The sequence below is a fragment of the Peromyscus leucopus genome, chromosome X, assembly GCF_004664715.2.
Source record: "Peromyscus leucopus breed LL Stock chromosome X, UCI_PerLeu_2.1, whole genome shotgun sequence".
NCBI lineage: Eukaryota > Metazoa > Chordata > Mammalia > Rodentia > Cricetidae > Peromyscus > Peromyscus leucopus.
In genome coordinates, this window is record NC_051083.1 from 8,774,227 (window position 1) to 8,790,017 (window position 15,791).

At 37.2% G+C, this 15,791-nt stretch overlaps 1 protein-coding gene across 1 annotated transcript in view; it reads left to right on the forward strand.

Annotated features, from left to right (window-relative positions):
• Positions 1 to 15,791, forward strand: part of Efhc2 (EF-hand domain containing 2) — a 180,014-nt gene that overhangs the window by 95,259 nt on the left and 68,964 nt on the right. The window contains exons 7-9 of the mRNA XM_028875896.2: positions 15 to 153; positions 7,220 to 7,385; positions 14,690 to 14,832. Of these exons, the coding sequence (XP_028731729.1) occupies positions 15 to 153; positions 7,220 to 7,385; positions 14,690 to 14,832 (448 nt within the window). The remainder of the gene's footprint in view (positions 1 to 14; positions 154 to 7,219; positions 7,386 to 14,689; positions 14,833 to 15,791) is intronic.

Sequence of the window (15,791 nt, forward strand, 5' to 3'; positions counted from 1 at the left end):
CTCTGTTTTATCAGCTAGGAAAAATAGAGCAAGAGTTTTACACAGACCAGGACCTGGCTATAGGTGCCACCATCAATGTGTGGGGAAGGAAAGTCCTCCTCTGTGACTGTGATGAATTTACCAAGACCTATTACAGGACAAAGTATGGAATTGGTAAGTGATACTCACGCTGGTTAGAAAATATTTTATTACTTTATGCCCCACTTAAGATTTACTTTTGTTCTTTTCATATTCTTGAAAACAGGCCTCTATGAAAAAGCTCATTGTCTCCATGTTAGAGGTGAAGAAACTGAGGCCCTTTAAGGTCGGTTGTCCAAGGTTAAAAGATAGAGAGAAAGAGCCAAGAATTAAACTTGTCTACCTCATGCCAGGGGCTCCCGTTTCCCCTTATAAGTCTCTTTCTCACTGTAATGCACTATATTCTGGTAGGACACTTGAACTCGAAATGTTAAATCCCTTCTCTTCATTTAATCCTTGCTTACCATAATGGATGACATTCACTTGAGTTCTCTAGGGAAATCTCTTGTGCCAGTTAGCTTTGTATTTCCTGGTGAGGCCCAGCTGGGTTTCCCATTTCTCTTTTCATGGGTATCAAGTCCATTCCAGGCAAGTAAGTTCAGTTGAGTGAAAACTAGTGATTTACTAAGTACCTACTATGTGTAGGTCAATGCAGTAGGCTAGAAGTGATGCAGAGTTATGGAGGAGGTTTATAGTCTAAAAGAGGGGACCTGGGACCTGCAGAACACTGCACCATATTATGAGAGAAGCAGGCAGAGGATGTGCTATAAAATCTAATATCCAAAATCTTAAACTCCCACTTCCACCCATTTCCTAAAACTTATCCCTCCCTACTCATGGTCCACATACCTACTGCTGCTGGAACTGATAGGATTTGTTGACCTACCAGGGTGGGGTTTGTAATTGTGATAGTGCCTTGTACTCTCAGTAATCCTCCTTCAGTATCTTCAGGGAATTGTTTCTAGCCCTTCCTCTATACCTAACTCTGAGGGATGCCTAAGATAAAATGGTATAGCATTTGCAAAGAACCACAAATCTTCCTATATACTCTTTTATGTATTCATTCATTCATTTAATTTGAGACAGAGTCTTGTCATATTGCTCAGTCTTGTATTGAACTTGGCAATACTTATACCTTAGCCTCCTAAGTAACTTGGGTAACAAACAGGTGCCTTGCTACTTTAAATCAATATTATATTACTTGTGATACCTAATTCAGTATAAATACTATGTAAATAGTTGTTATTGTTTAAGGGAGAATGATAGGAAAAGAAACTATACCTGATCAGTACTGATACAGTGGGCTGAATTAGAGCGTGTGTAGTATGTTGACCTGGAGGATTGATGCGTATTTCTGTAAACTGTGGTGTATTCACTTAAGCATGCTCTCTGAGTAAAATGAAGTTGAACACCTGTAGCTTCTTAAAAATAAGTAGCTTGGATGTTTTGTTTCATTTTGACATGTTTTTGTCTTATTGATCTTTTGCTTGTTTTTATTTTCGTTTTGTGTTTTTGTGGGGGGTTTGTTTTGTTGTTTTGGGAGAGAGGGCTAGAATATAAAGTTGAGTGGGTGGGGAGGTGAGAAGGATCTGTGAGGATCTGTGAAAAAACATGATCAAAATATATTGTATGAAAAGATTTTAACTAAAAAAAAAGCCACCCAGATGCTTTGTGTCTAGAATAAAAGGCCTGCTGGCCTTGTGTGGTGTTTGCACTGTATATTATTGTGTTTCCTAGGAATGTGAATTCTGGGGGAAGGTGCATAAAGCACACAAAGTGGGTAGAATGCAAAGGACTTCCGGTTTCCCTTTTAGGTTCATTAGGGGAATTTATTCTATCACATCTGCATGCTAGATTCATGAACATGTCTGGGTCAGACATAAGTCAACTTGGTGGCTGGTCTCTCACTTTTGTGTCTAGAACTGGTTCTCTTTAGTGGACACAGCTGAACATATTTACTTCAAGGATTATAGACAATCATGTAGGAATGATTGTATAGGTAGCAGATGCTCTAGAGAAGGTTCTAGTGGCCCTTAAATCACTGGGAAAAGAATTTGCCCTTAATAAATATAGATACCTGTTTAGAATCAGTACACCTTCAATGAAGATTTGGGAATTTGATGATGGCTCACTGAAAACCATTACATACACTTGAAGATTCCTGAAGATTACTCTCATGAAAGGATGTGGTAGAAGATTTACAGATTACCATAACAATTCCAAAATAGTGTATGATTTCCCAAACAGAGTTCCAAATTTGGCTGATGTTCATCAGCTTGGTTTTGAGAATACAGTATTTGTATTAGGAAAAATGGATGCTGTAGTGAAGGGACTCAGTCACTCATCCACATCTTTAGTAGCTTCTACAGGGAATTTTATGAGATAGCATGAATTTTCTGGTATGCCCCAAACCTAGCTGTTCTGGGTAAATGTATCAGCTTCAAATGCCTTGTAGTCCATTCCAGTTGAATCTGTCCTAGTGTTTAATTTCTTTTAGTCCATTTCCTTTGTTCCATCTAGACTGATACTACATTATGTAAAAAATGTACTATGTGCCTTTAAAGTTAACAGTGTATTTTTAAGCAGAAAATTATGCAAATACGAATTTAGGATGCATTTCATAGTCACGCCAACTTTTAATACTTCTCACATGTTAAAATAATCCTGTTTAACAAATACTACTACAAAATAATTTTTGAGTTTTAATACCATACTTAATGTTACAAATGACTGTAAATTATATGCATGGTGGAATCTGGAGAAGTGGATTCACATTCTCTAATAATCTTTACATTTGCTTTTGATAACTTTTGTAAAGTTAAATTAATATACTTCATGTTACTTAAATGTGGTTATTTCTGGCATTTAAAAAAATAGAGAAGTGATCTTTATTTTTCTTCATTAGTGACTGTGACATGTTGGTAAAAATATTTATAAGGATGAGAAACTTTTCCATGTACTTTAACAGTTAACATAAACATTAACAAGCAATTTTAATGAATAGTATTAATGTGATGGTAAGGGTAATAATTTTGTTCATAATTCATGTGGTCTTAAAAATTGATAAGATATAATCTTATATATTATGTTTTGTTGTTACTGAAGCCTAAACCAGAACAAAGTGCCACCAGTAACTGTGGTCCTGGAAGAAAGAAGGAAGAGGCTCTCTCTCTCTCTCTCTCTCTCTCTCTCTCTCTCTCTCTCTCTCTCTCTCTCTCTCTCTCTCTCTCTCTCTCTCTCTCGTGCGTGTGTATGTGTGTATATGTGTTCCTGTTGGTGGCTGCATATGTGTGTATGTGGTGGCAAGAGATCAATGTTGGATCTTCCTCAATGCCTCTCTACCTTAATTTTGAGACATAGACTCTCACTGAACTTAGAGTTCATCAGTTCTGCTAGACTGGCTAGCCAGTAAACCCCATCTCCCTATTGCTGATATTATAGGCACATGCTGTCATGCCTGCCTATTTTTTACATAGATTCTGGGTATAGAATTTAGATATTCATGCTTGTGTAGCAACTTTGCCAACTGATCCATCTCCCTAGTCCTCGGGGACCATTTCTAATGTATTATTCAGCCTTAGTACTTTAGACCCTTGTCTTATGTTGTAAAGTTCCAATTTATTTTAGGGGAAAAATGGCAGAAAAGGAGTTGGCCATAATCCAAGGAAGATGTATGGATATCTTTTCTATTTGTGTAGAAGAAGTACAGGGTTTGATAGAATTCTGAAAGACATTTGAGCCTCTGTATGCAAAGCAGTCCCCTAGAAAGATGAGATTCCTTCATTTTAGGATTCCAAGGAGATAGTAATTCCATAGATATTTTGCACAGTCTTGTCCATTGTAACTCCTGCATCAAGCAGTGTGGCCTCCTGCTGCAGGTGGCTTGCCTGCCAGGATGGAGTACTCCCTCACTGTTGATGTGAACAAATCAGATTGGCAGGTAGAAGTCTGTTGGGCTTTCCTGTAGATGAAGACTTTAAAATGTTCCAGGGGTTCTAGTTTGTCCTTCTTGGCACTGAAAAGACAGAGATTTGAATTTTAACTATTCTTATATAGGAATTTATGCCTTAGTTTATTGATTAATAAGATTTTTCTCTACTTTCTCCTCTTTCCTCCTTTACCCTCTCTCTTCTGTCTCCTTTCCTCTAACACTGTCTTGCTGTGTAGTCCTGGCTGAGTTGGTACTCACTATGTAACACAAGCTGGCCCTATATTTATGGCAATCTTCCTGACTCAGCCTCCCATTAATGGGATTTACAGGCCTATACCACTATACTGAGCTTATAGGAATATTTTCTAACCACTGATTTTGGTTATTGGCAAAACGAAAGCAGTAACAGAATCATTCATTCTCAATGGTTTTGAGTACTTATGTTGAGAATAAGGTTGAAGACAATTTTAAAGCACCTTTCATTTTCTGTGATCAATTCAGGCTATCTCTGGACTCTCAGGACTAGAAGGAGGGGGCCATGGTAGAGGACAAGTCAGTAATCACTTGAGGAAACTCTAGCAGCAGACATAGGACTGGTTTTGGCTTACCGCATGGCCGTGATGGACTTCCAAGGTTTACTTACTTCACTCCCTCTATAGACTTAGTAAGGATGTTGGAGAATAGAACTTTGAGTTCTGACTATATAATTCACTAATTGTTTAGCCTAGGTATTGACTATAAGCAGAGGTGGATTTCCTTTGAAGCTAAGGAAGGTTGCTTAGTTTTCAAAGTTCTTCCTTTATAGAGGTCCTAGTCCAAAGCCCTGGCCTAATTTTGCCTTAATAATCTGGCATTCTTTGGCTTGAAGATTCTTTTTCAAAATTATGTAAGCTTCCGATTTCCTAAAGTCTGGGTTATTAGATCATAAGAGATAAACTTTGGAGGAATTTAGTGTCTTTCCCCAATAATGCTTCCACCTGAGATGGCATGGAGAACCATTAGACTCCATTTCTATACACAGTCTCTCAGAAGTTTGTTTTAATCTATTCAGTCATGGATAGGCATTCAATTCATATGTACAAGTCATTTGGAATGAGAGGACTCAAAGTATTTGGAAGACATGAGTGTTTCAGTGTCTACCCAAATATTAGTTATAGAACATATTTGGGAAGATGCTTATACAAAAGTATGTGCCCTTTCATTTGCTCAACATTTCTGAAATAAGCAGGGTAGATGGGGTGATAAAAACCCAATGACAACCAACTTCTCATTCTTGTATGATTCTGTGGTTTTGTGAACCTATGTGAGCTACCAAGTAGATATGATTTAAAGTTGAATCTTGATCCAGAGTTTCTAAAAGGGTCTATATGATGTTATAAAAGTCAAGGGTGATGAAGTGGAACAATTCTCATTTTTTATACACTAGATGGCACTGTGGGTGCAGAGGAAAGCTCTAAATTGGTTCTTTTGTTACGTAAATCTGTTGCAAAAATTAGGTAGTTGAGAAAACAACCCCATGTTTTAAGACTTGTAATGAAGGCTATAGAATATATTCTTAGTGACTTTATGCTTAAGAATCAAAATTTTTGGTTAGTGCACTCAGATTAGTGTGTAATGCAATCTTTTGGTCAGTGCACTCTGACTAGTAGGTAGAGCTGTATGTATATGCCCCCTGTTGGAAGAAACTGCTCAGGCCCCAATTTTCTAATTACATAAAAGCTTTCCTGCCATTTCCATGGTGCTTGTCTTGGAACAAAGGTAGCAATCAGTGGTGTTTTTGATGTAATGGTGAGCAAGGATAGAGTCTACTGCAGTTCAAACTTGAAGATTTGCGCTTTTCTCTTATTACCAAAATGTCTCTTTAATCACAAAATGAACATTAGGAAAGGTTCATGAGATTTTCTATAAGGACACACTGGTTGTATCTTTTCACTGAGCCAGTGAGAAATAGTTGATGGCAATTCCTTTGTCAGCATGTCTGCTGTGAGCAGTTTCCGTTAAGATGGAACAATACTTTTCTGGAGATTGTGACTCAGGAAATTTCACACAAACCAGCTAGGAAATCTAAGAAAAGTTGAAAGCTGAAAAATGTTTTGAAATCAGAATTACAATTGGCTTCATACCTTTAGCCTTTTGATCAATTAACAAATCCCCTTAAATTTTTAGAATTTTAGATGACAAATTGGTGTTTATTTTTTTTCTAATGGTGGTATATATCAAAATCTGGATTCTTTCTTCTATTAGAATTTTGACCATGGAGAAGGAAATATTACATTTGTAGAACTCTTTTTGTTCACAACTGAAATACCTATCAAGCATAGGGAAGAAAGAAAGACAAAGATAGTAGTCTGTTTTAATTTTGTTTTGAGAAATGTTCTAGAATCTCCTTTGCCATTTGTAGTGGGTCAAACATAGTGACATGGATAGATTGGGTCAGTATCTTATTTGTTCTAGAACGCACACTTGCTTCTTAGAGATGACACAGCCCCATAATGATTACCTAAGAGATATTATAAGCTTGCCCCAGTCTTTCTGTTTTTACACATGATAAGTAAAAAATAAAGTCAACAGTATTGACCATGTCACATTCCATTTGAGAGTGTAGGTGGTGGGGTATCCTTAACTGCATTTTTGCTTCATTACAGTTATAGTTGCAATCTTATCTTGAGCAATAACATGAGTGACCTTGAACAGTGGTTGGTGACAGGAAGGGGATTTTATTTTTCTATTTGTTTTTTAATAGACAGTGAAGTACAGTGTCTTAGAGTTGAATTGGAGGCAAAAAAGAGAACTTAAAAAGTGGATCCAAGGATGAGGAACTGGCCAATGGGTAAAGTTAAAAGGGAAGCAGTCAGGAGTCAGTCCTATTTGGAAAATAATTTTTATTAGTGAGTGTTGACTGAAGATAAGAGAGGGCCAAATTACAGGTTAAAATATGGAATTGATGGCATAAAGTTTCAAGTTTGAATTTTCATATCATTGGAAAAATCAAGAGAAGAGCAAAATAATATTCAGAAATGGGGGTGAGAGGTTATTTGACAAAGATTTCTGCTTTTTTCTTTTGAACCAATGACTATTAAGTGAGCTCTGTGGTTTTTATAAACATGATTGAAACCTACTCTCATAGGATTTTACCATGTTTTGTTTGAAAGAGTTTAAAATAGTGTACAAAATCTCCATGTTCATCTTGAAATAATAACAGACCTTTAAAAACAACCATAACCAGGGCAAAAAAATATTGATGTTTTGTTTGCCTGTGTTTTGTTATAGATAATTTTACCACCATTTCATGCAAGCCTCCTCCTCTTCCAAAAATAGAAAGGAAGTACCCACCTTACACTGGCTTTGGGTCTGAAGAGGATTCTTTCCGCTCCTGTGTGGGCCTCAAGCCCACACCTCATCGGAGGAACTTCAAAAAATTCGTGGAACTAGACAGGTGCCTGAGGGGACCTTGATTATAGTCCTAGCTTTCCCAAAGATGTTTAGAATTTATGACATAACCTTGTCACACAGCTCATTTGAGTTTGAGCCCAGGGACATGTTACTGTAGCTTTCCAATGAGGTTGATGAATGCACAGGTATTGACAGCTTCTTCCTATTGACAGTTCATATTTTAATGTGTTATTTGGAGACATCTAAAGTCATATCACCCCCTGCCTGATGTCTTTCCATATCTATCTGTCTTTCTCACTCTTGAGGAAATAATGTAGAGGAGGAGTCAGCAGATTTCAAAGGTCAGAGAGTACATGGCTTTGGATTTGTGGGCCATACAGCCTCCATCACAGCCACTCAGATATGCCATTATAGCATGAAAGTTACATGGACAGAATGTAAACACATGTGTAACTGTGTTCCAATAAAACATTTTATGGACATTGACATCTGAATTGCATAAAACATTAACATATCACAATATATTATTCTGATATTTTTCTTTTCAACCACATAAAAGTGTACAAACAACATTTAGCTCAAAGGCTTACAAACACAGGTGGCCAGCTGGATCTGTCTCACAGACTATGGTTTGCCAACCCCTGATATAGAGATTTCAGTGATTTGTTAGTGTTTTTCAACATGTAATTTTAGAAAATTCATGTTGCTTTGACTTGAGAGGTTTGGTTTGAGTTCAGTGGGAATAGACTGCTTATATTGCTGAATGTAATTTCAAAAGATAGATTTTCCAAAGTATCCCTAATACACATGAGGCACAAGCTGCTCCTGAATTGTTCACGTAGAATATGAGCACTGGTTATGTCTACCTTTTGGTTCTTCAGGATGAGCAGGCCTTGGAGAAAAAAGTCAGGGAAAAATTGTGGAGAAATGTTGCAGATGCTTGAATAGGATATAAATTAAAAATTGTGGCTTTGTGTGAGGGAGATAATGGGTTGGGAGATTCTGGGAGAAAAATGATAAAGGGAACATGTCTTAAGATTTGAAGAAGAAAAGGCACCTGGAATTAAGTCAAACTGAATGAGATCCCATGCTGTTGTCAAAATTTGAAAGAAAGAGAATAAAATGTTATGCTATATCTATAAAAATGGTTTAACTGTCTGGCTGTAAATTGTATGGAATGTGGGAAGTTATGCCTTTGCTGTGATATGATGTCATTTGTCTTTCAAGAAATTACTGTTTATTTTTAAGAACTTTAGAGTTTTATTTAAATTTCAAACTCTACTTCTCAAAGTGTGGTTCCCATACTTGGTAGAATGTTAACTCTTGCGCTTACTTCTGGATGGAGTGAGAAAGAAATGCTGGGGTGGGGCCCAACAATCTCTTTACACAGGCACCCTGGGGGATCCTGAGGCGCATCAGTGTTTGAGAATCAAGTGATTTTTACACATAAGAGGGACGTCAACATATCCATGTTCTCTTGTTGGCAACATTATTATGGCTAGATTCCAGGGTAGACTTTGATGGACTTTTTTTTCAGTAACTACTGTTTTTAAGGGCAGCCACCTGGAGGATATGGAAGAGAAGAATATCCCTATTGTAAAAGAACAGGGAAGTTTTCTTAAAACTAAATAATATGAAATATTATCTAGGGTGTTGCTTCTAAAGCCAGGTAAAAATAGTTCTTTGTGGATACTTCACTTTCTGTCTGCCCTGTAAAACTGCCCTGAGGCCCCTAACTACAGATAGGATTGTACATGTAAGTCATACTTTAGTGGGCTGGAGAATGGGGATAGATATAGACACAAATGTCTCTAATTTCATTTCTCTTTGTCCAGTGCTTGTTTTGTGTCAGGAATATACTTCCTTCAAGCTCCTCCTACACAGTGAACTTGTTTCCATAGTAACTGGCACAAACTGGCTGAACAGGACTGAAGTACTTTGTTCTCTTTGTACACACAATACTCTGCTGATCATACTTCTAATAATAATAGCACTAGTGATAAGAAGCAGTTAGTAGTTTGTTTTGAATTAACTACTTTATAAAATCTGATATCATCTAATCTTTAAAGCAGCCTTAGAAGACAACAGATTATAGTCTTACACTTATTTTTTCAAATGAGGAAAACAAGACTCTAAGAAGTTCTGCAGCTTGTCCAAACTCACAGCTAATTTTTAGTTAAACTAGGGAGTGAATCCAGGGAAATTTCATTTCTGGAATTTATCTTCCTTGCCATAGAATCTGTACTTACCACATGACTTGGGGACTACTCACATATGTAATTTCTGGGCTCCCCCAGACTAAGAGTTCCTTGGAGTAAGAGACTGGTTTTATTGTTTACCTGAGAGTTTGAAGAATGCCAGCAAATGTGTCATCCAATAAGAAAAGGTGCAGATAAATAAGTACAGTAGTTGACAACATGTTTGCTAGTCCTGTTCTTTTTAAAAAATTATGTCTATTGTATAAGTGTTTTGTCTGCATGTATGTATGTCTACCACATTCATGCATAGTGCTTCTGGAGGTCAGAGGAGGCCATCAGATCTTCTGGAACTGAAGTTATGGGTGGTTGTGAGCTGCTATGTGGATGCTGGGAACTGAACTTGGGTCCTCTTCCAAAGCAACAAGTGCCCTTAACTGCTTAGCTATCTCTCCAGGCCCACTAATCCAGTTTTTAATGATGGATCAAAATAAAAGCAGATAGCTTCTTAACAGGAAAGTTATCATCTCTTACTTCTGCTATTCTAACCATATAGATTCCAAAAAGTTATGGTTTTTAATATTTATATTAATCTTTCACTGGTTTCAGGTCTTTTCCATCTTTTGTTGCCACCAACTCCCCTTATTTTTTTCTACCATTATCTAAAATAAGGTCTTCATATGCTTTCCAATATGAAGACTTATTTATCTCTAGAGCAGTGGTCCTCAAACTGTGGGTCAACCCCTTTGGAGTTGAACAACCATTTTACAGGGTTCATCTAAGACCATTGGAAAACACATTACCATTCATAACAGTAGCAAAATGATTGTTATGAAGTATCAATGAAAATCATTATATGGTTGGGGGTCACCACAACATGAGGAACTATATTAAAGGGTCACAGTAGTTGGAAGGTTGAGAACTATTTCTCTAGAGCTTTTGTTCTTGTTTGTTTGTTCTTAGTTATAGGTGAACTTGGGGTAGGGTGGTCAACAAATATGTCCCAAGGACCTCCTGTGTGACAGGCATTTACTTAGGTGTTTGTGATATATCAATGAAAAAAACAGCCATATAAGCCCACCTTCTCTCATAAAACTTCTTTCTTATTGATGGAGATATGCCAGAAAGTAAAGGTACTCAAGTATATCAAATAGTACATAGAATGTGTTAAGTATCACATTAAAAAAAGAAAACATTAATTTTCCACGTGAAGGATCTAGGAGTATATGAATGATGACTGTCCCTAGTTGCAATTTTCAATTGTGCTCTGATAGACCTTTCTGAGGCAAAGAGACATAGTCCAAGCAGAAGGCAGAATCAGTGTAAACGCTCTGAACAATGCATATGCATGGAGTATGTAGAAACTCTCCAGGAGACCAACGTGGATAGAGAAGATGAGGAAAAGGCAGAATGTACCTCATAAACACGAGGTAAAAGTAACAAAATGTGAGATCATATAAGGTTTTGCAGGCAATCATAAGGACTCTTGATATTTAGAAAGATAAGGAAGAAGCATTAGGAGATTTGACTAGAGAAATGACTTGATTGGGCTGGCCTATTGGAAGAATCTTTCCTATGAAGTGTTAAGAATGGACTATACAAAGATGGTAGTAGATTGAAGACAACCTATAAGATTGCTTTAATAGTCCAACAGAAAAGTTATCACATCTGGATGAGTACTACTGGAGGGATGAAATGAAATGCAGATTCTGGACATGTTTTGAATGTAGAGCTAATAGGATTTCCTGACAGATTAGATATGAGGTGTGAAAGAAGAGCTACAGATGTCTCAGTGTTTAGACCTGAGTAATTGGAATGGTGCCATAGGTAGAATGGGTTTGGGGGCAAGAACACAAGTTCAGTTTTAGAACAAGTTGAGATGGCAATTAGATACCAAGTGAAGATGGGTATGGTATGTATTGAGGGTATTCAGGAGGCAGGTCTAAGCTGGAGGTGTAAATTTTGAAGTCATCAGCATGTAATTAGCATTTTTGTTCATGATGCCAAATTGTACTAAAGCTTTTAGACTGTGTTAGATCACCAAGGATGAATAGATGTCAAGAAACCTTGGGACATCCCAAATTAAGCATTTGGAGAAAAGAGAAGGAACCACTGAAGGAGGATGGCATTGGACAAACAAAGATATAAGAATGACATAAAGCTTAAAAATGCATAATTGCATAATGCTTTGAGTCACGTGATTGAGAGTGTCATAGAAGAAGTTGCTGATTAGTAAAATTAGATGCAAAAAAGGACTAAGAACTGGATTTGGCATTGTGGAGATGATTGTTAATTTTGTAAGAGCAGTTTAGCTAAAACTACCCTTTACCAATAGAAATGGATTTAAATGAAATGAGAAGGGGCAGTGGATAAGACTTACTGGCATACTTCAGGCCTTGGGTGCAATCCCCAGCATGGGGAAGATAGCAGGAAAGGGACGGTGGGGAGAATTCAATGCAGTAAAGGTAGGTAACATTGAACTGTATGTCTAAAACATTAAGACATGCATCCTAAATCTAGGAATTTATAATTTGTTTTGGGACAATGGGAATAAACACATTTTAAGACAACCAGCCAAGAGTACAGGACTGTATAGTGCTAAATTTCTAAATGTGACATCATGGTTGATGCAAGCGATATGAGTAGTTGATCACTTGGGAGGGTAGAGACTGTGATCAAAAGTGTACAGGAATTTGTTAATTGGCTTATATGAAGAAAATATTTTTAAATATTTAGAGCTTTCTTACAATTTCCTCTGGGGAACTATCTTGTCAGACTCCCCTGATAACACATTAATAATGCAGTTTTCTGCAAATATAAGCTCACTTGTGAGTTCGTATCTCTGGTGGTGAGATTATGGATTCTGCATATGTAACAAGTTTTCCAGGTGACTTTTATGTATATCAGACTTCATGAATGACTCAATTTTATTGAGTAGGTTTATGTTACCAATTGATGAGATATCCAGAATACTAGAATTAAGGGGGGTGGAAATGAGTGGCATATTCAAATATTCACAGTAAACATATGCACTTATAAACTGAAGTCCTAAGAAGTTAAATTTAAAATAGTATTCATTTGGACTTTGATTAGAACTCATTCAATTGTTTATTGATGTTTTAGACTCATAAATATATATGAGTCTTTTAGAAGAGGATGCTGTTAAATATTTCTTACTTGTGAATTCAAATAGGTACCAGAGAAGGTAACTGATATAGTATAACTGGCCCAAATAGTTTATAAGGTCCATCTGAACCTTTGGAACTAGGCACTTTGGAAAATCCAAATTGTGACCCCACTGGTGGTTTTGCCCAGGCTGTCTGAGATGAGCTTTACAAACTGTTGTGCTCTGTCTCACACAAGGCCTCAAGTTGGCAATCTTGCCACTGTACTTTCCCAGGCCACCTTCCTATACAGTTCAAGAAGGGGCAGAAGAAGAGCATGTTATGCCTTTGCAAATTAGAAATACTTTGTTGTGGTTTGTATCACTGTGAACACAAAGAATGGATTTCAGGATAGGAGAATCTGAAAGTGATAGGGAAGTGATGAAGGGAATGGATACTTGTAAGGGTAATGCTTTTGATTATCAGAGACCTCCCCAAGGGCTTACTTTTTGTTGAAGGGCTGACTTTCACTGGCTAGTAACTGCAGATGTATTTTTTTTACTGAGAGACCATGAGTTACTTAGTTCACTGCTCATGCAACCAACTTTGGGAACTATTTCTTTTATTTTTAAGATAAGGTCTTACTGTGTAGCCCAGGCAGGCTTTAGACTCATGAACTCCGCCTCCCCAGTGCTGGGGCTACAGGTGTGTGTTACCATTGCTTACCTGAGAAAATGTTTAAATTTTATTTCATCCATCTTTACTCACCTATTCATTCACATAGTTCTAATTTTATCTTTATGGGTATAATTTTCTGAAAACATTTAGTATAATATAATATAAAAATGTTATAGCAGATAATGGTTAAAATAAGACAGCATTTCCCTTTGAAAACAGACATGTAATGACTACATACAATACAAATAATAAGTACATTAAAATGGAGACATAGTCATGATGTTTATGAAGGGGAAAAGTTAATGTTTTCCTTGAAAGGAGTTGGGAATGATCCTAGAGAGATGGAGTGATAGAGAGGGGTATATGTGAGGTGCAAGGCAGAAAAGTCCTGGACTTGAGACAGGTGTCCCAGGAGCCCAGTAGAGTATGTCATCTGGATTGCCTTAGGCCAATGTTTATGCCTCTACCTGCTGTAGGATATCTTTCTGTATGCTGTGAATATGTGTTGCTCTGATTGGTTGATAAATAAAGCCATTTGGCCTATGGAAAGTCAGATTATAGCTAGGTGGGAAATTGAAGAGGGAGACAGGAAAAAGAAAAGAGAGGGGAGAGAGATGCAATCCCGCCATCCAGGGAGCAGCATGTAATGGCACACAGGTAAAGCCACAGAACACATGGTGACATATAGACTAATAGAAATGGGATAAGTTTAGTTATAACAGCTAGCTAGCAAAAAGCTTGAGCCATCGGCCATGGCCATACAGTTTGTAATTAATATAAGCCTCTGTGTATTTATTTGGGTCTGAGCATCTGTGGGACTAGGCAGGACACAGGAAAACTTCCAGCTACATCTACCTGACAGAATTACTGTGATTGTTGACCAGCTTCATGATCAGAGAACAGCTGATTAATTCACCTGCTTTGAGCAGGTGGTTATGAATTTTTTGGTTGTGTACACATTCGTGAGGGTTCATGTCTGTGTGCGTGCACATAGAGGCCAGAGATCAACTTTGGTGCTTTCCAGGAGCCACCTAGCTTGTTTTTTAAGATAGAGTCTCTCATTGGCCTAAGGATTAGGCTCAGTTGGCTGACCAGTATGCCTCAAAGAACTGCCTGTCTCTCCCTTCCAATGCTGGGATCTCAAGCATGTGCCACCAGGCCTAGTTTTCAGTATATTTATCAGACATAATAAAGAACAGGAAAGATTTTTCATCTACTGAGAAAAATCCTTCAGTGTTTAGATAAGATGTGTAGACTGTTTAGAAAGGCATAAACTTCTATATTAAAGCCATGGCACACCTTTTGCACTATTTATGATGTATAGAGGATTACTGGTATAATGCTCTTACTTTCATGTCTCTTCTTTTTAGCTATGGAAACATAAGTAATACACTCCGGTATTTTGCAAAACTAGTCACAGACAAATGTGCTGATGCGGACAGGATGTTTGTTATTGCGTTTTATCTCGGTGATGACACAATTTCAGTATTTGAACCTATAGAGAGGAATTCAGGTAAGAGACTTCTCTTACTCAGCATTTTCTCAGAACACTCAGCTGCCTTTTTCTTTCGAAATTAGAGAATATAATCTGATTTGATTGCCTAGAAGATCTGTGATGATGATTTTCTAACCAATAAATTTCTTCTTACAACACTGTCTTAAACGTGAACCCAAATATATAAAATGATAAACAAAGAACAGCTGTGGTCAGTTACCCAGGGGAAATCCCCTATCATTTTTTTTCTGAGGTACTCTTATGGAACCTTGGGGCTTCAAAGTCATGGTTTGACTGCCACCAGTCACATTCACAGCCAGAGAGCCAAGAGAGTGTTCTATTGTCCCGCTTAAAAAATCATTGCCTAGTTAAGAAAAGAATACAAGATATACAAATTTAATCTTCAGAATCCATCTTTCTGTGGTACTTCTGTTTGTTCTGGCTATTGCCAAAGGTCCTGCCCCCAGGCCTGTGGAATGTTCTCCAGTCTGTTAATCTCGTGGCTATTGCTGAGGACAGCCATTGACTTACAAATTTGGAAATGTAGGGCTCTGTTCTTTGTTTCAACATGTTTACAACTTTTATCTGTACTGAAGACATATGTTTGAGAAGAATAACCAGCTCAACTGGCTCTTTCAGAAAAAAAAATAAGTAAAAACTTTGGTTTGTACCATTTGCCAATTTATGTGTTGTGAATATCCTGATCAAGGCCTGTTTCAAGAAACCAACAAGTTTTTAAAAAATGGCATGCAAAAGTCTAAAAATGTAACAGTCAGGTCATATACTCAAGCTTCTTTAGTCATTTAGCATGCTGATAAATAATGAATTATTTGTAGAGCTAAGTCAGGCCCCAGCATGATTTGAATAATAGAAAAATCTTAAAATATGAAACCAAGGATGAGCATATGACATGTTCTGAATGGTCAAAGATATCAATTTTGTACACTTAGAAAAGTAATGATGGGGCCAAGCAAATT